The following is a 23,685-nucleotide window of genomic DNA, read 5'->3' as shown; positions in this document are numbered from 1 at the left end:
ACGCGTGTGTGTGTATGACGCGTGTGTGTGTATGACGCGTGTGTGTGTATGACGCGTGTGTGTGTATGACGCGTGTGTGTGTATGACGCGTGTGTGTGTATGACGCGTGTGTGTGTATGACGCGTGTGTGTGTATGACGCGTGTGTGTGTATGACGCGTGTGTGTGTATGACGCGTGTGTGTGTATGACGCGTGTGTGTGTATGACGCGTGTGTGTGTATGACGCGTGTGTGTGTATGACGCGTGTGTGTGTATGACGCGTGTGTGTGTATGACGCGTGTGTGTGTATGACGCGTGTGTGTGTATGACGCGTGTGTGTGTATGACGCGTGTGTGTGTATGACGCGTGTGTGTGTATGACGCGTGTGTGTGTATGACGCGTGTGTGTGTATGACGCGTGTGTGTGTATGACGCGTGTGTGTGTATGACGCGTGTGTGTGTATGACGCGTGTGTGTGTATGACGCGTGTGTGTGTATGACGCGTGTGTGTGTATGACGCGTGTGTGTGTATGACGCGTGTGTGTGTATGACGCGTGTGTGTGTATGACGCGTGTGTGTGTATGACGCGTGTGTGTGTATGACGCGTGTGTGTGTATGACGCGTGTGTGTGTATGACGCGTGTGTGTGTATGACGCGTGTGTGTGTATGACGCGTGTGTGTGTATGACGCGTGTGTGTGTATGACGCGTGTGTGTGTATGACGCGTGTGTGTGTATGACGCGTGTGTGTGTATGACGCGTGTGTGTGTATGACGCGTGTGTGTGTATGACGCGTGTGTGTGTATGACGCGTGTGTGTGTATGACGCGTGTGTGTGTATGACGCGTGTGTGTGTATGACGCGTGTGTGTGTATGACGCGTGTGTGTGTATGACGCGTGTGTGTGTATGACGCGTGTGTGTGTATGACGTGTGTGTGTATGACGTGTGTGTATGACGTGTGTGTGTATGACGTGTGTGATTATGACGTGTGTGTGTGATTATGACGTGTGTGTGTGATTATGACGTGTGTGTGTGAATGACGTGTGTGTGTGAATGACGTGTGTGTGTGAATGACGTGTGTGTGTGTATGACGTGTGTGTGTGTATGACGTGTGTGTGTGTATGACGTGTGTGTGTGTATGACGTGTGTGTGTGTATGATGTGTGTGTGTGTATGATGTGTGTGTGTGTGTATGATGTGTGTGTGTGTATGATGTGTGTGTGTGTATGATGTGTGTGTGTGTATGATGTGTGTGTGTGTATGATGTGTGTGTGTGTATGATGTGTGTGTGTGTATGATGTGTGTGTGTGTATGATGTGTGTGTGTGTATGATGTGTGTGTGTGTATGATGTGTGTGTGTGTATGATGTGTGTGTGTGTATGATGTGTGTGTGTGTATGATGTGTGTGTGTGTATGATGTGTGTGTGTGTATGATGTGTGTGTGTGTGTATGATGTGTGTGTGTATGAAGTGTGTGTGTATGAAGTGTGTGTGTGTATGATGTGTGTGTGTATGATGTGTGTGTGTGTATGATGTGTGTGTATGAAGTGTGTGTGTGTATGAAGTGTGTGTGTGTATGAAGTGTGTGTGTGTATGATGTGTGTGTGTGTATGATGTGTGTGTGTGTGTATGATGTGTGTGTGTATGAAGTGTGTGTGTATGAAGTGTGTGTGTGTATGATGTGTGTGTGTATGATGTGTGTGTGTGTATGATGTGTGTGTATGAAGTGTGTGTGTGTATGAAGTGTGTGTGTGTATGAAGTGTGTGTGTGTATGATGTGTGTGTGTGTATGATGTGTGTGTGTATGATGTGTGTGTGTATATGATGTGTGTGTGTGAGTATGATGTGTGTGTGTGTATGATGTGTGTGTGTGTATGTTGTGTGTGTGTGTATATGATGTGTGTGTGTATATGATGTGTGTGTGTGTATGATGTATGTGTGTGTATATGATGTGTGTGTGTATATGATGTGTGTGTGTGTATGATGTGTGTGTGTGTATGATGTGTGTGTGTGAATATGATGTGTGTGAATATGTGTGTGAATGAATATGATGTGTGTGTGAATATGATGTGTGTGTGTGTGTATATGATGTGTGTCTGTGTGTATGCGTGTGTATATGATGTGTGTCTGTGTGTGTATATGATGTCTGCGTGTGCATGTGTAAATGATGTGTGTCTGTGTATGCGTCTGTGTGTATATGATGTGTGCGTGTGTGTATATATGATGTATGTCTGTGTGTGTATGATGTGTGTCCGTGTGTGTATGATGTGTGTCTGTGTGTATATGATGTGTCTACGTGTGTGCATGTGTGTAGATATGATGTGAGTCTGTGTGTATGTGATGTGTGTGTGTGTATATGGTGTGTGTCTGTGTGTGAGTGGAAATGATGTGTGCACGCGTATGAGTGCATATGATGTGTGTCTGTGTGTGGGTATATGATGTGAGCATGTGTGTGTGTATGTATATGGTGTGTATCTGTATGTGTGTCTGTGTGTGTGTGTCTGTGTGTGTATATGATGTGTGCATATATGTACATAATGTGTGTGTGTATATAATGTGTGTGTATATGATATGTGTTTGTGTATATGATGTGTGTGTGTGTATTTGATGTGTGTGTGTATATAGTGTGTTTCTGTGTGTACATGGTGTGTGTCTGTGTGTATGGTGTGTCTGTGTGTAGTGTGTGTGTGTGTATATGATATGTGTCTGTGTGTATGTATATGATGTGTGTGTGCATATATATGATGTGTGCATGTGTATGAGTATATGATGCGTGTCTGTGTGTGTAAATGACGTGTGTCTGTGTGTGTATATGATGTGTGTCTGTATGATGTGTGGCTGTGTGTGAGTGTATATGATGTGTGTCTGTGTGTGTCGTGTGTGTATATGATGTGTGTCTGTGTGTGTATAGGATGAGTGTGTGTGTATATGATGTGTGTCTGTATGTGTCTGTGAGAGTATGTGTCTCTATGTGTATATATTGTGTGTGTATATGATGTGTGTCTGTGCGTGTATGTATGATGTGTGTGTATATATGTGTGTCTGTGTGTGTATATATATGATGTGTGTCTGTGCGTGTATGTATGATGTGTGTGTATATGATATGTGTGTCTGTGTGTGTATATATATGATGTGTGTCTGCGCACACACTGACCCCCCCCCCCCCCTCCCATCCAGGAATAGAATGTCCACACCTCGCAGTGTGTTGGCTTGGCGACCCCATTAAATTCTAATCCGATTGGTCACGGCCGGAATGGGTTGTAAAAAAGAAGACCGCCCTCATCTGAGGTATCACTTACCATTGCCGCACGGTTCAGGGCTTGGAGGTTCCGCTGCCTCTTGCCGAGTGTGGGCAGGGAGCCACCGGCTCTCTCCCACCTGTCCAACTGCGGCCGCCCCACGTCTCTGAGCCACTCATTCACCTGTGGGGTGGCAGAGGATGGGGGTAAGTAGGATCAGAGAGGGTCGGCAGGTCACAAACAGAAACAGGGCTGACTGAGGTCGAGGTAACACTGGAGGCCCACGAGGCAAAGGCTTCCCAATCTCATGCCCGGACTGCGGTGGGTCGTCTCACAGGGCTGCTGGGGACAAACACCGACAGGAGACTTACTCGAGGCCGAGGTATGGCCGGTCAGAACTGAGGCAGAGGTCGGGAGGAATCAGTTCTCACAAGAGGGGCATGATACTCTGGAATAGTCTTCCTTAAAAGGCAGGATGTTGGGAGGTTTATTTTTTACGGCAGCTTCGTGATAAGCCAAAGGGTCGGGTGAAAGATTACAGGGACAGGCGAGCACATGGAGTAATCAGATCAGCAATGGTCTCAATGACATGAAGCAGTTTCAAGAGGCAAAGTGGTCTCCTGCTGCTCCAAATGTGCGCGTTCGTATGGACATGTGGATGTAGACACATGCACCTCTAATGTAGTTAGGGTGTGTGGGTGTTTATGTGGATATGTGCACGTACGTGTGTGTTTGTGTGTGTGTGTGTGTGTGTGTGTGTGTGTGTGTGAGAGAGAGAGAGAGGGACAGTGTGTGTGAGAGAGAGAGGGACAGTGTGTGTGAGAGAGAGAGAGAGAGAGAGAGAGAGAGAGAGAGGGACAGTGTGTGTGAGAGAGAGAGGGACAGTGTGTGTGACAGAGAGAGAGGGACAGTGTGTGTGTGAGAGAGAGAGGGACAGTGTGTGTGAGAGAGACAGAGGGACAGTGTGTGAGAGAGAGAGAGAGAGAGCGACAGTGTGTGTGTGTGAGAGAGAGAGGGACAGTGTGTGTGTGAGAGAGAGAGGGACAGTGTGTGTGTGTGTGAGAGAGAGAGGGAGAGTGTGTGTGAGAGAGGGACAGTGTGTGTGTGAGAGAGAGAGGGAGACAGTGTGTGTGTGTGTGTGAGAGGGACAGTGTGTGTGTGAGAGAGAGAGAGGGAGACGCTGTGTGTGTGTGAGAGAGAGGGAGACAGTGTGTGTGTGTGTGTGAGAGAGAGGGACAGTGTGTGTGTGTGAGAGAGAGGGACAGTGTGTGTGTGTGTGTGTGTGAGAGAGAGGGACAGTGTGTGTGTGTGTGTGAGTGAGAGGGACAGTGTGTGTGAGAGAGAGAGGGACAGTGTGTGTGAGAGAGAGAGCGGGACAGTGTGTGTGAGAGAGAGAGGGACAGTGTGTGTGAGTGTGTGAGAGAGAGGGAGAGTGTGTGTGTTTGAGAGAGAGAGAGGGACAGTGTGTGTGTGAGAGAGAGAGGGACTGTGTGTGTGTGTGTGTGTGTGAGAGAGAGAGAGGGACAGTGTGTGTGTGTGAGAGAGAGAGAGGGACAGTGTGTGTGTGTGAGAGAGAGAGAGGGACAGTGTGTGTGTGTGAGAGGGGGACAGTGTGTGTGTGTGTGAGAGAGAGAGGGACAGTCTGTGTGTGTGTGAGAGAGAGAGGGACAGTGTGTGTGAGAGAGAGAGGGACAGTGTGTGTGAGAGAGAGAGAGGGACAGTGTGTGTGAGAGAGAGAGAGGGACAGTGCGTGCGTGAGAGAGAGAGAGAGAGAGAGAGGGACAGTGTGTGTGTGTGTGAGAGAGAGAGGGACAGTGTGTGTGTGAGAGAGAGGGACAGTGTGTGTGTGAGAGAGAGGGACAGTGTGTGTGCGAGAGAGAGAGGGACAGTGTGTGTGTGAGAGAGAGGGACAGTGTGTGTGTGAGAGAGAGGGACAGTGTGTGTGCGAGAGAGAGAGGGACAGTGTGTGAGAGAGAGAGAGAGGGACAGTGTGTGAGAGAGAGAGAGGGACAGTGTGTGAGAGAGAGAGAGAGGGACAGTGTGTGAGTGAGAGAGAGAGAGAGGGACAGTGTGTGTGTGAGAGAGAGAGGGACGGTGTGTGTCTGGGTGTGTGTGTGTGTGTGTGTGTGTATGTGTGTGTGTGTGAGAGAGAGAGAGTGAGCGACAGTGTGTGTGTGAGAGAGATAGAGAGAGAGGGACAGTGTGTGTGAGAGAGACAGAGGGACAGTGTGTGAGAGAGAGAGGGAGAGCGACAGTGTGTGTGTGTGAGAGAGAGAGGGACAGTGTGTGTGTGAGAGAGAGAGGGACAGTGTGTGTGTGTGAGAGAGAGGGAGAGTGTGTGTGAGAGAGGGACAGTGTGTGTGTGAGAGAGAGAGGGAGACAGTGTGTGTGTGTGTGTGAGAGGGACAGTGTGTGTGTGTGAGAGAGAGGGAGACAGTGTGTGTGTGTGTGTGTGTGTGAGAGAGAGGGACAGTGTGTGTGTGTGAGAGAGAGGGACAGTGTGTGTGTGTGTGAGAGAGAGAGGGACAGTGTGTGTGTGAGAGAGAGGGACAGTGTCTGTGTGAGAGAGAGGGACAGTGTGTGTGTGAGAGAGAGGGACAGTGTGTGTGTGAGAGAGAGGGACAGTGTGTGTGTGAGAGAGAGAGGGACAGTGTGTGTGAGAGAGAGAGAGGGACAGTGTGTGTGAGAGAGCGAGGGACAGAGGGACTATGTGTGTGTGTGTGAGAGAGAGGGACAGTGTGTGTGAGAGAGAGAGAGGGACAGTGTGTGTGTGAGAGAGAGGGACAGTGTGTTCGTGTGTGAGAGAGAGGGACTGTGCATGAGAGAGAGAGAGGGACGGTGTGTGTGTGAGAGAGAGAGGGACAGTGTGTGTGAGAGAGAGAGGGACAGTGTGTGTGTGAGAGAGAGAGAGGGACAGTGTGTGTGTGTGTGAGAGAGAGAGGGACAGTGTGTGTGTAAGAGAGAGAGAGAGGGACAGTGTGTGTGAGAGAGAGATAGAGGGACAGTGTGTGTGTGTGAGAGAGAGGTACAGTGTGTGTGTGTGTGAGAGAGAGGGACAATGTATGTGTGAGAGAGAGAGAGGGACTGTGTGTGTGTGTGTGTGTGTGTGTGAGAGAGAGAGGGACAGTGTGTGAGTGTGTGTGTGTGTGTGAGAGAGAGGGACAGTGTGTGTGTGAGAGAGAGGGACAGTGTGTGTGTGAGAGAGAGGGACAGTGTGTGAGTGTGAGAAAGAGTGTGTATATATTACATATATATATTCACACTCACCTATTTGCAGGTGGAGGTTTGTGCACAAAACTGAGATTTATAAGTGTCTGTATGGGTGTGTGCAGGTGTGGGAGAGTTGGCCGGCGTGTTCAGGGGTGTTTGTGTGTGTGAGACGGTGTTAGTTTTGTGCGGACAATTCCACAACCTGCAGAGTGCACCACATCCCCTTCCAGGAGGGAGCGAACACCAGCTGACCACAACTCTAGCCCACGACCCCGCCGCCCCCGCCCCCCCTCTGCTCCCCGCCCGGGGCGTTACCTGGTGATACTGCTCCTCAAAGCGCCAGAAGCAGGCCAGCTTCTCCAGGTCCCTCTGCCGACGGTTCGACACCTGGACCAGGCGGTGCAGCTCTTCATCGACCTGGTCATACAGGGCGCAGGTCACCTCCAGGTCGGGCCTGCGAGCAAATTCAGAACTCGTCAGGTCGGGCCTGCCCCACCTCTGCCCTGGCGCCAGCTCACCCAAACGCTTCACCGCATTCCCCGTCACGGCACGGAGAGGAGCTCAGAAACGGGAGGGAACGGAGCAGGGGAAGGGGAGAGGGAGGATACAGCTTCCACTCGATCATGAGATTTAACGTCCGCTCCCCCGATCGCAGCTGAGGGTCAAACATGTTGGCAGGCGTCCAGAGATCCACACCAGCCCCACACTGTCCCCACACAGACCCCACACAGTCCCCACACAGTCCCCACACAGTCCCCACACAGCCCCCACACAGTCCCCACACTGTCCCCACACTGTCCCCACACAGTCCCCACACAGCCCCCACACTGTCCCCACACTGTCCCCACACTGTCCCCACACTGTCCCCACACTGTCCCCACACTGTCCCCACACAGACCCCACACAGACCCCACACAGTCCCCACACAGCCCCCACACAGCCCCCACACAGTCCCCACACAGTCCCCACACTGTCCCCACACTGTCCCCACACTGTCCCCACACTGTCCCCACACTGTCCCCACACTGTCCCCACACAGACCCCACACAGTCCCCACACCAGGCCCACACTGTCCCCACACAGTCCCCGCACCAGGCCCCACACAGTCCCCACACCAGCCCCACACTGTCCCCACACAGTCCGCGCAACAGGCCCCACACAGTCCCTGCACCAGGCCCCACACAGTCCCCACACAGTCCCCGCACCAGCCCCACACAGTCCCCGCACCAGCCCCACACTGTCCCCACACCGGGCCCACACAGTCCCCACACCGGGCCAACACAGTCCCCACACCGGGCCAACACAGTCCCCACACCGGGCCAACACAGTCCCCACACCAGGCCCACACAGTCCCCGCACCAGTCCCCACACTGTCCCTGCACCAGGCCCCACACTGTCCCTGCACCAGGCCCCACACAGTCCCCGCACCAGTCCCCACACAGTCCCCGCACCAGTCCCCACACAGTCCCCGCACCAGTCCCCACACTGTCCCTGCACCAGGCCCCACACAGTCCCCGCACCAGTCCCCACACAGTCCCCACACCAGGCCCCACACCAGGCCCACACTGTCCCCGCACAGTCCCCGCATAGTCTCCGCACAGTCCCCACACCGGGCCCACACCGTCGCCACACCGTCCCCACACAGTCCCCACACCAGGCCCACACAGGGCCCACACCAGGCCCACACAGGGCCCACACCAGGCCCACACAGGGCCCACACAGTCCCCACACCAGGCCCACACAGTCCCCACACCAGCCCCACACAGTCCCCACACCGGGCCAACACAGTCCCCACACCGGGCCAACACAGTCCCCACACCGGGCCAACACAGTCCCCACACCGGGCCAACACAGTCCCCACACCAGGCCCACACAGTCCCCACACCAGGCCCACACAGTCCCCGCACCAGTCCCCACACTGTCCCCGCACCAGGCCCCACACTGTCCCTGCACCAGGCCCCACACAGTCCCCGCACCAGTCCCCACACTGTCCCTGCACCAGGCCCCACACAGTCCCCGCACCAGTCCCCACACAGTCCCCCACACCAGGCCCCACACCAGGCCCACACTGTCCCCGCACAGTCCCCGCATAGTCTCCGCACAGTCCCCACACAGTCCCCACACAGTCCCCACACCGGGCCCACACCGTCGCCACACCGTCCCCACACAGTCCCCACACAGTCCCCACACCAGGCCCACACAGGGCCCACACCAGGCCCACACAGGGCCCACACAGTCCCCACACCAGGCCCACACAGTCCCCACACCAGCCCCACACAGTCCCCGCACCAGGCCCACACAGGGCCCACACAGTCCCCGCACCAGGCCCACACAGTCCCCGCACCAGGCCCACACCGTCCCCACACAGTCCCCGCACCGGGCCCACACAGTCCCCGCACCGGGCCCACACAGTCCCCGCACCGGGCCCACACAGTCCCCGCACCGGGCCCACACAGACCCCACACCGGGCCCACACAGGGCCCACACAGTCCCCGCACCGGGCCCACACAGTCCCCGCACCGGGCCCACACAGTCCCCGCACCGGGCCCACACAGTCCCCGCACCGGGCCCACACAGTCCCCGCACCGGGCCCACACAGTCCCCGCACCGGGCCCACACAGTCCCCGCACCGGGCCCACACAGTCCCCGCACCGGGCCCACACAGTCCCCGCACCGGGCCCACACAGTCCCCACACCAGGCCCACACAGGGCCCACACAGTCCCCGCACCAGGCCCACACAGTCCCCGCACCAGGCCCACACAGTCCCCACACAGTCCCCGCACCAGGCCCACACAGTCCCCACACAGTCCCCACACAGTCCCCACACCGTCCCCGCACCGTCCCCACACAGTCCCCGCACCGGGCCCACACAGTCCCCGCACCGGGCCCACACAGTCCCCGCACCGGGCCCACACAGTCCCCACACCAGGCCCACACAGTCCCCACACCAGGCCGACACCATCCCCACACAGTCCCCACACCAGGCCCACACAGTCCCCACACCGGGCCCACACAGTCCCCACACCAGGCCGACACCATCCCCACACAGTCCCCACACAGTCCCCACACCAGGCCCACACAGTCCCCACACCAGGCCCACACAGTCCCCACACCAGGCCCACACAGTCCCCACACCAGGCCCACACAGTCCCCGCACAGTCCCCGCATAGTCTCCGCACAGTCCCCACACAGTCCCCACACAGTCGCCACACAGTCCCCACACCGTCCCCACACCGTCCCCACACCGTCCCCACACCGGGCCCACACAGTCCCCACACCGGGCCCACACAGGGCCCACACAGTCCCCGCACCGGGCCCACACAGTCCCCGCACCGGGCCACCACAGTCCCCACACAGTCCCCACACCGGGCCCACACAGTCCCCACACCGGGCCCACACAGTCCCCACACCGGGCCCACACAGTCCCCACACCAGGCCCACACAGTCCCCACACAGTCCCCACACAGTCCCCACACCGGGCCACCACAGTCCCCACACCGGGCCCACACAGTCCCCACACCGGGCCCACACAGTCCCCACACCGGGCCCACACAGTCCCCACACCAGGCCCACACAGTCCCCACACCAGGCCCACACAGTCCCCACACAGTCCCCACACAGTCCCCACACCGGGCCCACACAGTCCCCACACCGGGCCCACACAGTCCCCACACCGGGCCCACACAGTCCCCACACAGTCCCCACACCGGGCCCACACAGTCCCCACACCGGGCCCACACAGTCCCCACACCGGGCCCACACAGTCCCCACACCGGGCCCACACAGTCCCCACACCGGGCCCACACAGTCCCCACACAGTCCCCGCACCGGGCCCACACAGTCCCCGCACCGGGCCCACACAGTCCCCGCACCGGGCCCACACAGTCCCCACACCGGGCCCCACACAGTCCCCGCACCAGGCCCCACACAGTCCCCGCACCAGGCCCCACACAATCCCCACACCAGGCCCCACACAATCCCCACACCAGGCCCCACACAGTCCCCACACAGTCCCCACACCAGGCCCACACAGTCCCCCCACCAGGCCCCACACAGGGCCCACACCGGGCCCACACAGTCCCCACACAGTCCCCACACCAGGCCCACACCAGGCCCACACAGTCCCCACACAGTCCCCGCACCAGGCCCCACACAGTCCCCACACCAGGCCCCACACAGTCCCCACACCAGGCCCCACACAGTCCCCCCACCAGGCCCCACACAGGGCCCACACCGGGCCCACACAGTCCCCACACAGTCCCCACACCAGGCCCACACAGTCCCCACACCAGGCCCACACAGTCCCCACACAGTCCCCACACCAGGCCCACACAGTCCCCGCACCAGGCCCACACAGTCCCCGCACCAGGCCCACACAGTCCCCGCACCAGGCCCACACAGTCCCCGCACCAGGCCCCGCACAGTCCCTGCACAGTCCCCGCACCAGGCCCCGGACAGTCCCCGCACCGGGCCCACACAGTCCCCGCACCGGGCCCACACAGTCCCCGCACCGGGCCCACACAGTCCCCGCACCGGGCCCACACAGTCCCCGCACCGGGCCCCACACAGTCCCCGCACCGGGCCCCACACAGTCCCCGCACCGGGCCCCACACAGTCCCCGCACCGGGCCCCACACAGTCCCCGCACCGGGCCCCACCCAGTCCCCGCACCAGGCCCCACACAGTCCCCGCACCAGGCCCCACACAGTCCCCGCACCAGGCCCCACACAGTCCCCACACCAGGCCCCACACAATCCCCACACCAGGCCCCACACAGTCCCCACACAGTCCCCACACCAGGCCCACACAGTCCCCCCACCAGGCCCCACACAGGGCCCACACCGGGCCCACACAGTCCCCACACAGTCCCCACACCAGGCCCACACCAGGCCCACACAGTCCCCACACAGTCCCCACACCAGGCCCCACACCAGGCCCCACACAGTCCCCACACCAGGCCCCACACAGTCCCCACACCAGGCCCCACACAGTCCCCCCACCAGGCCCCACACAGGGCCCACACCGGGCCCACACAGTCCCCACACAGTCCCCACACCAGGCCCACACAGTCCCCACACAGTCCCCACACCAGGCCCACACAGTCCCCACACAGTCCCCACACAGTCCCCACACCAGGCCCACACAGTCCCCGCACCAGGCCCACACAGTCCCCACACAGTCCCCACACCAGGCCCACACAGTCCCCACACAGTCCCCCACACCAGGCCCACACAGTCCCCGCACCAGGCCCACACAGTCCCCGCACCAGGCCCACACAGTCCCCGCACCAGGCCCACACAGTCCCCGCACCAGGCCCCGCACAGTCCCTGCACAGTCCCCGCACCAGGCCCCGGACAGTCCCCGCACCGGGCCCACACAGTCCCCGCACCGGGCCCACACAGTCCCCGCACCGGGCCCACACAGTCCCCGCACCGGGCCCACACAGTCCCCGCACCGGGCCCCACACAGTCCCCGCACCGGGCCCCACACAGTCCCCGCACCGGGCCCCACACAGTCCCCGCACCGGGCCCCACACAGTCCCCGCACCAGGCCCCACACAGTCCCCGCACCAGGCCCCACCCAGTCCCCGCACCAGGCCCCACACAGTCCCCGCACCAGGCCCCACACAGTCCCCGCACCAGGCCCCACACAGTCCCCGCACCAGGCCCCACACAGTCCCCACACCAGGCCCCACACAATCCCCACACCAGGCCCCACACAGTCCCCACACAGTCCCCACACAGTCCCCACACCAGGGCCACACAGTCCCCCCACCAGGCCCCACACAGGGCCCACACCGGGCCCCACACAGGGCCCACACCGGGCCCACACAGTCCCCACACAGTCCCCACACCAGGCCCACACCAGGCCCACACAGTCCCCACACAGTCCCCGCACCAGGCCCCACACAGTCCCCACACAGTCCCCACACCAGGCCCCACACAGTCCCCACACCAGGCCCCACACAGTCCCCACACCAGGCCCCACACAGTCCCCCCACCAGGCCCCACACAGGGCCCACACCGGGCCCACACAGTCCCCACACAGTCCCCACACCAGGCCCACACAGTCCCCACACAGTCCCCACACCAGGCCCACACAGTCCCCACACAGTCCCCACACCAGGCCCACACAGTCCCCACACAGTCCCCACACCAGGCCCACACAGTCCCCACACAGTCCCCACACCAGGCCCACACAGTCCCCGCACCAGGCCCACACAGTCCCCACACAGTCCCCACACCAGGCCCACACAGTCCCCACACAGTCCCCACACCAGGCCCACACAGTCCCCGCACCAGGCCCACACAGTCCCCGCACCAGGCCCACACAGTCCCCGCACCAGGCCCACACAGTCCCCGCACCAGGCCCCGCACAGTCCCTGCACAGTCCCCGCACCAGGCCCCGGACAGTCCCCGCACCGGGCCCACACAGTCCCCGCACCGGGCCCACACAGTCCCCGCACCGGGCCCACACAGTCCCCGCAACGGGCCCCACACAGTCCCCGCAACGGGCCCCACACAGTCCCCGCACCGGGCCCCACACAGTCCCCGCACCGGGCCCCACACAGTCCCCGCACCGGGCCCCACACAGTCCCCGCACCGGGCCCCACACAGTCCCCGCACCAGGCCCCACCCAGTCCCCGCACCAGGCCCCACACAGTCCCCGCACCAGGCCCCACACAGTCCCCGCACCAGGCCCCACACAGTCCCCACACCAGGCCCCACACAGTCCCCACACCAGGCCCCACACAATCCCCACACCAGGCCCCACACAGTCCCCACACAGTCCCCACACCAGGCCCACACAGTCCCCCCACCAGGCCCCACACAGGGCCCACACCGGGCCCACACAGTCCCCACACAGTCCCCACACCAGGCCCACACCAGGCCCACACAGTCCCCACACAGTCCCCGCACCAGGCCCCACACAGTCCCCACACCAGGCCCCACACAGTCCCCACACCAGGCCCCACACAGTCCCCACACCAGGCCCCACACAGTCCCCCCACCAGGCCCCACACAGGGCCCACACCGGGCCCACACAGTCCCCACACAGTCCCCACACCAGGCCCACACAGTCCCCACACAGTCCCCACACCAGGCCCACACAGTCCCCACACAGTCCCCACACCAGGCCCACACAGTCCCCGCACCAGGCCCACACAGTCCCCACACCAGGCCCACACAGTCCCCACACAGTCCCCACACCGGGCCCACACAGTCCCCACACCGGGCCCACACAGTCCCCACACCGGGCCCACACAGTCCCCACACCGGGCCCACACAGTCCCCACACCGGGCCCACACAGTCCCCACACCGGGCCCACACAGTCCCCACACCGGGCCCACACAGTCCCCACACCGGGCCCACACAGTCCCCACACCGGGCCCACACAGTCCCCACGCCGGGCCCACACAGTCCCCACGCCGGGCCCACACAGTCCCCGCGCCGGGCCCACACAGTCCCCGCGCCGGGCCCACACAGTCTCCGCGCCAGGCCCACACAGTCCCCGCGCCAGGCCCACACAGTCCCCGCGCCAGGCCCACACAGTCCCCGCACCAGGCCCACACAGTCCCCGCACCAGGCCCACACAGTCCCCGCACCAGGCCCCGCACAGTCCCTGCACAGTCCCCGCACCAGACCCCGGACAGTCCCCGCACCGGGCCCACACAGTCCCCGCACCGGGCCCACACAGTCCCCGCACCGGGCCCACACAGTCCCCGCACCGGGCCCACACAGTCCCCGCACCGGGCCCACACAGTCCCCGCACCGGGCCCCACACAGTCCCCGCACCGGGCCCCACACAGTCCCCGCACCGGGCCCCACACAGTCCCCGCACCGGGCCCCACACAGTCCCCGCACCAGGCCCCACACAGTCCCCGCACCAGGCCCCACACAGTCCCCGCACCAGGCCCCACACAGTCCCCACACCAGGCCCCACACAATCCCCACACCAGGCCCCACACAGTCCCCACACAGTCCCCACACCAGGCCCACACAGTCCCCCCACCAGGCCCCACACAGGGCCCACACCGGGCCCACACAGTCCCCACACAGTCCCCACACCAGGCCCACACCAGGCCCACACAGTCCCCACACAGTCCCCGCACCAGGCCCCACACAGTCCCCACACCAGGCCCCACACAGTCCCCACACCAGGCCCCACACAGTCCCCCCACCAGGCCCCACACAGGGCCCACACCGGGCCCACACAGTCCCCACACAGTCCCCACACCAGGCCCACACAGTCCCCACACCGTCCCCACACCAGGCCCACACAGTCCCCACACCAGGCCCACACAGTCCCCGCACCAGGCCCACACAGTCCCCGCACCAGGCCCACACAGTCCCCGCACCAGGCCCCACACAGTCCCCGCACCAGGCCCCACACAGTCCCCGCACCAGGCCCCACACAGTCCCCGCACCAGGCCCCACACAGTCCCCGCACCAGGCCCCACCCAGTCCCCACACCAGGCCCCACACAATCCCCACACCAGGCCCCACACAGTCCCCACACAGTCCCCACACCAGGGCCACACAGTCCCCCCACCAGGCCCCACACAGGGCCCACACAGTCCCCACACAGTCCCCACACCAGGCCCACACCAGGCCCACACAGTCCCCACACAGTCCCCGCACCAGGCCCCACACAGTCCCCACACCAGGCCCCACACAGTCCCCACACCAGGCCCCACACAGTCCCCACACCAGGCCCCACACAGTCCCCCCACCAGGCCCCACACAGGGCCCACACCGGGCCCACACAGTCCCCACACAGTCCCCACACCAGGCCCACACAGTCCCCACACAGTCCCCACACCAGGCCCACACAGTCCCCACACAGTCCCCACACCAGGCCCACACAGTCCCCACACAGTCCCCACACCAGGCCCACACAGTCCCCACACAGTCCCCACACCAGGCCCACACAGTCCCCGCACCAGGCCCACACAGTCCCCACACAGTCCCCACACCAGGCCCACACAGTCCCCACACAGTCCCCACACCAGGCCCACACAGTCCCCGCACCAGGCCCACACAGTCCCCGCACCAGGCCCACACAGTCCCCGCACCAGGCCCACACAGTCCCCGCACCAGGCCCCGCACAGTCCCTGCACAGTCCCCGCACCAGGCCCCGGACAGTCCCCGCACCGGGCCCACACAGTCCCCGCACCGGGCCCACACAGTCCCCGCACCGGCCCCACACAGTCCCCGCACCAGGCCCCACCCAGTCCCCGCACCAGGCCCCACACAGTCCCCGCACCAGGCCCCACACAGTCCCCGCACCAGGCCCCACACAGTCCCCACACCAGGCCCCACACAATCCCCACACCAGGCCCCACACAGTCCCCACACAGTCCCCACACCAGGCCCACACAGTCCCCCCACCAGGCCCCACACAGGGCCCACACCGGGCCCACACAGTCCCCACACAGTCCCCACACCAGGCCCACACCAGGCCCACACAGTCCCCACACAGTCCCCGCACCAGGCCCCACACAGTCCCCACACCAGGCCCCACACAGTCCCCACACCAGGCCCCACACAGTCCCCCCACCAGGCCCCACACAGGGCCCACACCGGGCCCACACAGTCCCCACACAGTCCCCACACCAGGCCCACACAGTCCCCACACAGTCCCCACACCAGGCCCACACAGTCCCCACACAGTCCCCACACCAGGCCCACACAGTCCCCGCACCAGGCCCACACAGTCCCCACACCAGGCCCACACAGTCCCCACACAGTCCCCACACCGGGCCCACACAGTCCCCACACCGGGCCCACACAGTCCCCACACCGGGCCCACACAGTCCCCACACCGGGCCCACACAGTCCCCACGCCGGGCCCACACAGTCCCCGCGCCGGGCCCACACAGTCCCCGCGCCGGGCCCACACAGTCCCCGCGCCGGGCCCACACAGTCCCCGCGCCGGGCCCACACAGTCCCCGCGCCGGGCCCACACAGTCCCCGCGCCGGGCCCACACAGTCCCCGCGCCGGGCCCACACAGTCCCCGCGCCGGGCCCACACAGTCCCCGCGCCGGGCCCACACAGTCCCCGCGCCGGGCCCACACAGTCCCCGCGCCGGGCCCACACAGTCCCCGCGCCAGGCCCACACAGTCCCCGCGCCAGGCCCACACAGTCCCCGCACCAGGCCCACACAGTCCCCGCACCAGGCCCCGCACAGTCCCTGCACAGTCCCCGCACCAGGCCCCGGACAGTCCCCGCACCGGGCCCACACAGTCCCCGCACCGGGCCCACACAGTCCCCGCACCGGGCCCACACAGTCCCCGCACCGGGCCCACACAGTCCCCGCACCGGGCCCCACACAGTCCCCGCACCGGGCCCCACACAGTCCCCGCACCGGGCCCCACACAGTCCCCGCACCGGGCCCCACACAGTCCCCGCACCGGGCCCCACACAGTCCCCGCACCGGGCCCCACCCAGTCCCCGCACCGGGCCCCACACAGTCCCCGCACCAGGCCCCACACAGTCCCCGCACCAGGCCCCACACAGTCCCCACACCAGGCCCCACACAATCCCCACACCAGGCCCCACACAGTCCCCACACAGTCCCCACACCAGGCCCACACAGTCCCCCCACCAGGCCCCACACAGGGCCCACACCGGGCCCACACAGTCCCCACACAGTCCCCACACCAGGCCCACACCAGGCCCACACAGTCCCCACACAGTCCCCACACCAGGCCCCACACCAGGCCCCACACAGTCCCCACACCAGGCCCCACACCAGGCCCCACACAGTCCCCACACCAGGCCCCACACAGTCCCCCCACCAGGCCCCACACAGGGCCCACACCGGGCCCACACAGTCCCCACACAGTCCCCACACCAGGCCCACACAGTCCCCACACAGTCCCCACACCAGGCCCACACAGTCCCCACACAGTCCCCACACCAGGCCCACACAGTCCCCACACAGTCCCCACACCAGGCCCACACAGTCCCCACACAGTCCCCACACAGTCCCCACACAGTCCCCACACCAGGCCCACACAGTCCCCGCACCAGGCCCACACAGTCCCCGCACCAGGCCCACACAGTCCCCGCACCAGGCCCACACAGTCCCCGCACCAGGCCCCGCACAGTCCCTGCACAGTCCCCGCACCAGGCCCCGGACAGTCCCCGCACCGGGCCCACACAGTCCCCGCACCGGGCCCACACAGTCCCCGCACCGGGCCCACACAGTCCCCGCACCGGGCCCACACAGTCCCCGCACCGGGCCCCACACAGTCCCCGCACCGGGCCCCACACAGTCCCCGCACCGGGCCCCACACAGTCCCCGCACCGGGCCCCACACAGTCCCCGCACCAGGCCCCACCCAGTCCCCGCACCAGGCCCCACACAGTCCCCGCACCAGGCCCCACACAGTCCCCGCACCAGGCCCCACACAGTCCCCGCACCAGGCCCCACACAGTCCCCACACCAGGCCCCACACAATCCCCACACCAGGCCCCACACAGTCCCCACACCAGGGCCACACAGTCCCCCCACCAGGCCCCACACAGGGCCCACACCGGGCCCACACAGTCCCCACACAGTCCCCACACCAGGCCCACACCAGGCCCACACAGTCCCCACACAGTCCCCGCACCAGGCCCCACACAGTCCCCACACCAGGCCCCACACAGTCCCCACACCAGGCCCCACACAGTCCCCACACCAGGCCCCACACAGTCCCCCCACCAGGCCCCACACAGGGCCCACACCGGGCCCACACAGTCCCCACACAGTCCCCACACCAGGCCCACACAGTCCCCACACAGTCCCCACACCAGGCCCACACAGTCCCCACACAGTCCCCACACCAGGCCCACACAGTCCCCACACAGTCCCCACACCAGGCCCACACAGTCCCCACACAGTCCCCACACCAGGCCCACACAGTCCCCGCACCAGGCCCACACAGTCCCCACACAGTCCCCACACCAGGCCCACACAGTCCCCACACAGTCCCCACACCAGGCCCACACAGTCCCCGCACCAGGCCCACACAGTCCCCGCACCAGGCCCACACAGTCCCCGCACCAGGCCCACACAGTCCCCGCACCAGGCCCCGCACAGTCCCTGCACAGTCCCCGCACCAGGCCCCGGACAGTCCCCGCACCGGGCCCACACAGTCCCCGCACCGGGCCCACACAGTCCCCGCACCGGGCCCACACAGTCCCCGCACCGGGCCCACACAGTCCCCGCACCGGGCCCACACAGTCCCCGCAACGGGCCCCACACAGTCCCCGCACCGGGCCCCCACACAGTCCCCGCACCGGGCCCCACACAGTCCCCGCACCGGGCCCCACACAGTCCCCGCACCGGGCCCCACACAGTCCCCGCACCAGGCCCCACCCAGTCCCCGCACCAGGCCCCACACAGTCCCCGCACCAGGCCCCACACAGTCCCCGCACCAGGCCCCACACAGTCCCCACACCAGGCCCCACACAGTCCCCACACCAGGCCCCACACAATCCCCACACCAGGCCCCACACAGTCCCCACACAGTCCCCACACCAGGCCCACACAGTCCCCCCACCAGGCCCCACACAGGGCCCACACCGGGCCCACACAGTCCCCACACAGTCCCCACACCAGGCCCACACCAGGCCCACACAGTCCCCACACAGTCCCCGCACCAGGCCCCACACAGTCCCCACACCAGGCCCCACACAGTCCCCACACCAGGCCCCACACAGTCCCCACACCAGGCCCCACACAGTCCCCCCACCAGGCCCCACACAGGGCCCACACCGGGCCCACACAGTCCCCACACAGTCCCCACACCAGGCCCACACAGTCCCCACACAGTCCCCACACCAGGCCCACACAGTCCCCACACAGTCCCCACACCAGGCCCACACAGTCCCCGCACCAGGCCCACACAGTCCCCACACCAGGCCCACACAGTCCCCACACAGTCCCCACACCGGGCCCACACAGTCCCCACACCGGGCCCACACAGTCCCCACACCGGGCCCACACAGTCCCCACACCGGGCCCACACAGTCCCCACACCGGGCCCACACAGTCCCCACACCGGGCCCACACAGTCCCCACGCCGGGCCCACACAGTCCCCACGCCGGGCCCACACAGTCCCCGCGCCGGGCCCACACAGTCTCCGCGCCAGGCCCACACAGTCCCCGCGCCAGGCCCACACAGTCCCCGCGCCAGGCCCACACAGTCCCCGCACCAGGCCCACACAGTCCCCGCACCAGGCCCACACAGTCCCCGCACCAGGCCCACACAGTCCCCGCACCAGGCCCCGCACAGTCCCTGCACAGTCCCCGCACCAGGCCCCGGACAGTCCCCGCACCGGGCCCACACAGTCCCCGCACCGGGCCCACACAGTCCCCGCACCGGGCCCACACAGTCCCCGCACCGGGCCCACACAGTCCCCGCACCGGGCCCACACAGTCCCCGCACCGGGCCCCACACAGTCCCCGCACCGGGCCCCACACAGTCCCCGCACCGGGCCCCACACAGTCCCCGCACCAGGCCCCACACAGTCCCCGCACCAGGCCCCACACAGTCCCCGCACCAGGCCCCACACAGTCCCCGCACCAGGCCCCACACAGTCCCCGCACCAGGCCCCACACAGTCCCCGCACCAGGCCCCACACAGTCCCCACACCAGGCCCCACACAATCCCCACACCAGGCCCCACACAATCCCCACACCAGGCCCCACACAGTCCCCACACAGTCCCCACACCAGGCCCACACAGTCCCCCCACCAGGCCCCACACAGGGCCCACACCGGGCCCACACAGTCCCCACACAGTCCCCACACCAGGCCCACACCAGGCCCACACAGTCCCCACACAGTCCCCGCACAGTCCCCACACCAGGCCCCACACAGTCCCCACACCAGGCCCCACACAGTCCCCCCACCAGGCCCCACACAGGGCCCACACCGGGCCCACACAGTCCCCACACAGTCCCCACACCAGGCCCACACAGTCCCCACACCGTCCCCACACCAGGCCCACACAGTCCCCACACAGTCCCCACACAGTCCCCACACCAGGCCCACACAGTCCCCGCACCAGGCCCACACAGTCCCCGCACCAGGCCCACACAGTCCCCGCACCAGGCCCCACACAGTCCCCGCACCAGGCCCCACACAGTCCCCGCACCAGGCCCCACACAGTCCCCGCACCAGGCCCCACACAGTCCCCGCACCAGGCCCCACACAGTCCCCGCACCAGGCCCCACCCAGTCCCCACACCAGGCCCCACACAATCCCCACACCAGGCCCCACACAGTCCCCGCACCAGGGCCACACAGTCCCCCCACCAGGCCCCACACAGGGCCCACACCGGGCCCACACAGTCCCCACACAGTCCCCACACCAGGCCCACACCAGGCCCACACAGTCCCCACACAGTCCCCGCACCAGGCCCCACACAGTCCCCACACCAGGCCCCACACAGTCCCCACACCAGGCCCCACACAGTCCCCACACCAGGCCCCACACAGTCCCCCCACCAGGCCCCACACAGGGCCCACACCGGGCCCACACAGTCCCCACACAGTCCCCACACCAGGCCCACACAGTCCCCACACAGTCCCCACACCAGGCCCACACAGTCCCCACACCAGGCCCACACAGTCCCCACACAGTCCCCACAACAGGCCCACACAGTCCCCACACAGTCCCCACACCAGGCCCACACAGTCCCCGCACCAGGCCCACACAGTCCCCACACAGTCCCCACACCAGGCCCACACAGTCCCCACACAGTCCCCACACCAGGCCCACACAGTCCCCGCACCAGGCCCACACAGTCCCCGCACCAGGCCCACACAGTCCCCGCACCAGGCCCACACAGTCCCCGCACCAGGCCCACACAGTCCCCGCACCAGGCCCCGCACAGTCCCTGCACAGTCCCCGCACCAGGCCCCGGACAGTCCCCGCACCGGGCCCACACAGTCCCCGCACCGGGCCCACACAGTCCCCGCACCGGGCCCACACAGTCCCCGCACCGGCCCCACACAGTCCCCGCACCAGGCCCCACCCAGTCCCCGCACCAGGCCCCACCCAGTCCCCGCACCAGGCCCCACACAGTCCCCGCACCAGGCCCCACACAGTCCCCACACCAGGCCCCACACAATCCCCACACCAGGCCCCACACAGTCCCCACACAGTCCCCACACCAGGCCCACACAGTCCCCCCACCAGGCCCCACACAGGGCCCACACCGGGCCCACACAGTCCCCACACCAGGCCCACACCAGGCCCACACAGTCCCCACACAGTCCCCGCACCAGGCCCCACACAGTCCCCACACCAGGCCCCACACAGTCCCCACACCAGGCCCCACACAGTCCCCACACCAGGCCCCACACAGTCCCCACACCAGGCCCCACACAGTCCCCCCACCAGGCCCCACACAGGGCCCACACCGGGCCCACACAGTCCCCACACAGTCCCCACACCAGGCCCACACAGTCCCCACACAGTCCCCACACCAGGCCCACACAGTCCCCACACAGTCCCCACACCAGGCCCACACAGTCCCCGCACCAGGCCCACACAGTCCCCACACCAGGCCCACACAGTCCCCACACAGTCCCCACACCGGGCCCACACAGTCCCCACACCGGGCCCACACAGTCCCCACACCGGGCCCACACAGTCCCCACACCGGGCCCACACAGTCCCCACACCGGGCCCACACAGTCCCCACGCCGGGCCCACACAGTCCCCACGCCGGGCCCACACAGTCCCCGCGCCGGGCCCACACAGTCCCCGCGCCGGGCCCACACAGTCCCCGCGCCGGGCCCACACAGTCCCCGCGCCGGGCCCACACAGTCCCCGCGCCGGGCCCACACAGTCCCCGCGCCAGGCCCACACAGTCCCCGCGCCAGGCCCACACAGTCCCCGCGCCAGGCCCACACAGTCCCCGCACCAGGCCCACACAGTCCCCGCACCAGGCCCACACAGTCCCCGCACCAGGCCCCGCACAGTCCCTGCACAGTCCCCGCACCAGGCCCCGGACAGTCCCCGCACCGGGCCCACACAGTCCCCGCACCGGGCCCACACAGTCCCCGCACCGGGCCCACACAGTCCCCGCACCGGGCCCCACACAGTCCCCGCACCGGGCCCCACACAGTCCCCGCACCGGGCCCCACACAGTCCCCGCACCAGGCCCCACACAGTCCCCGCACCAGGCCCCGCACCAGGCCCCACACAGTCCCCGCACCAGGCCCCACACAGTCCCCACACCAGGCCCCACACAATCCCCACACCAGGCCCCACACAGTCCCCACACAGTCCCCCCACCAGGCCCACACAGTCCCCCCACCAGGCCCCACACAGGGCCCACACCGGGCCCACACAGTCCCCACACAGTCCCCACACCAGGCCCACACCAGGCCCACACAGTCCCCACACAGTCCCCGCACCAGGCCCCACACAGTCCCCACACCAGGCCCCACACAGTCCCCACACCAGGCCCCACACAGTCCCCCCACCAGGCCCCACACAGGGCCCACACAGGGCCCACACCGGGCCCACACAGTCCCCACACAGTCCCCACACCAGGCCCACACAGTCCCCACACAGTCCCCACACCAGGCCCACACAGTCCCCACACAGTCCCCACACCAGGCCCACACAGTCCCCGCACCAGGCCCACACAGTCCCCGCACCAGGCCCCACACAGTCCCCGCACCAGGCCCCACACAGTCCCCGCACCAGGCCCCACACAGTCCCCGCACCAGGCCCCACACAGTCCCCGCACCAGGCCCCACACAGTCCCCGCACCAGGCCCCACACAGTCCCCACACCAGGCCCCACACAATCCCCACACCAGGCCCCACACAGTCCCCACACAGTCCCCACACCAGGCCCACACAGTCCCCCCACCAGGCCCCACACAGGGCCCACACCGGGCCCACACAGACCCCACACCAGGCCCACACCAGGCCCACACAGTCCCCACACAGTCCCCGCACCAGGCCCCACACAGTCCCCACACCAGGCCCCACACAGTCCCCACACCAGGCCCCCACACAGTCCCCCCACCAGGCCCCACACAGGGCCCACACCGGGCCCACACAGTCCCCACACAGTCCCCACACAGTCCCCACACCAGGCCCACACAGTCCCCACACAGTCCCCACACCAGGCCCACACAGTCCCCACACAGTCCCCACACCAGGCCCACACAGTCCCCGCACCAGGCCCACACAGTCCCCGCACCAGGCCCACACAGTCCCCGCACCAGGCCCACACAGTCCC

The 23,685-nt window shown here is 65.4% G+C and overlaps 1 protein-coding gene across 1 annotated transcript in view; it reads right to left on the bottom strand.

Moving 5' to 3' along the window:
* Positions 1-23,685, bottom strand: part of LOC140460029 (rho guanine nucleotide exchange factor 40-like) — a 56,715-nt gene that overhangs the window by 13,469 nt on the left and 19,561 nt on the right. Inside the window, exons 3-4 of the mRNA XM_072554436.1 lie at positions 6,738-6,876; positions 3,273-3,395 (exon numbers count right to left, since the gene is read on the bottom strand). Coding sequence (XP_072410537.1) covers positions 3,273-3,395; positions 6,738-6,876 — 262 coding nt within the window. The remainder of the gene's footprint in view (positions 1-3,272; positions 3,396-6,737; positions 6,877-23,685) is intronic.

This window comes from Chiloscyllium punctatum, chromosome 36 (genome assembly GCF_047496795.1).
Source record: "Chiloscyllium punctatum isolate Juve2018m chromosome 36, sChiPun1.3, whole genome shotgun sequence".
In the NCBI taxonomy this organism is placed as follows: Eukaryota; Metazoa; Chordata; class Chondrichthyes; order Orectolobiformes; family Hemiscylliidae; genus Chiloscyllium; species Chiloscyllium punctatum.
Note: the sequence above shows the minus strand (reverse complement) of the source record. Positions and strands in the feature narration are given on the sequence as shown.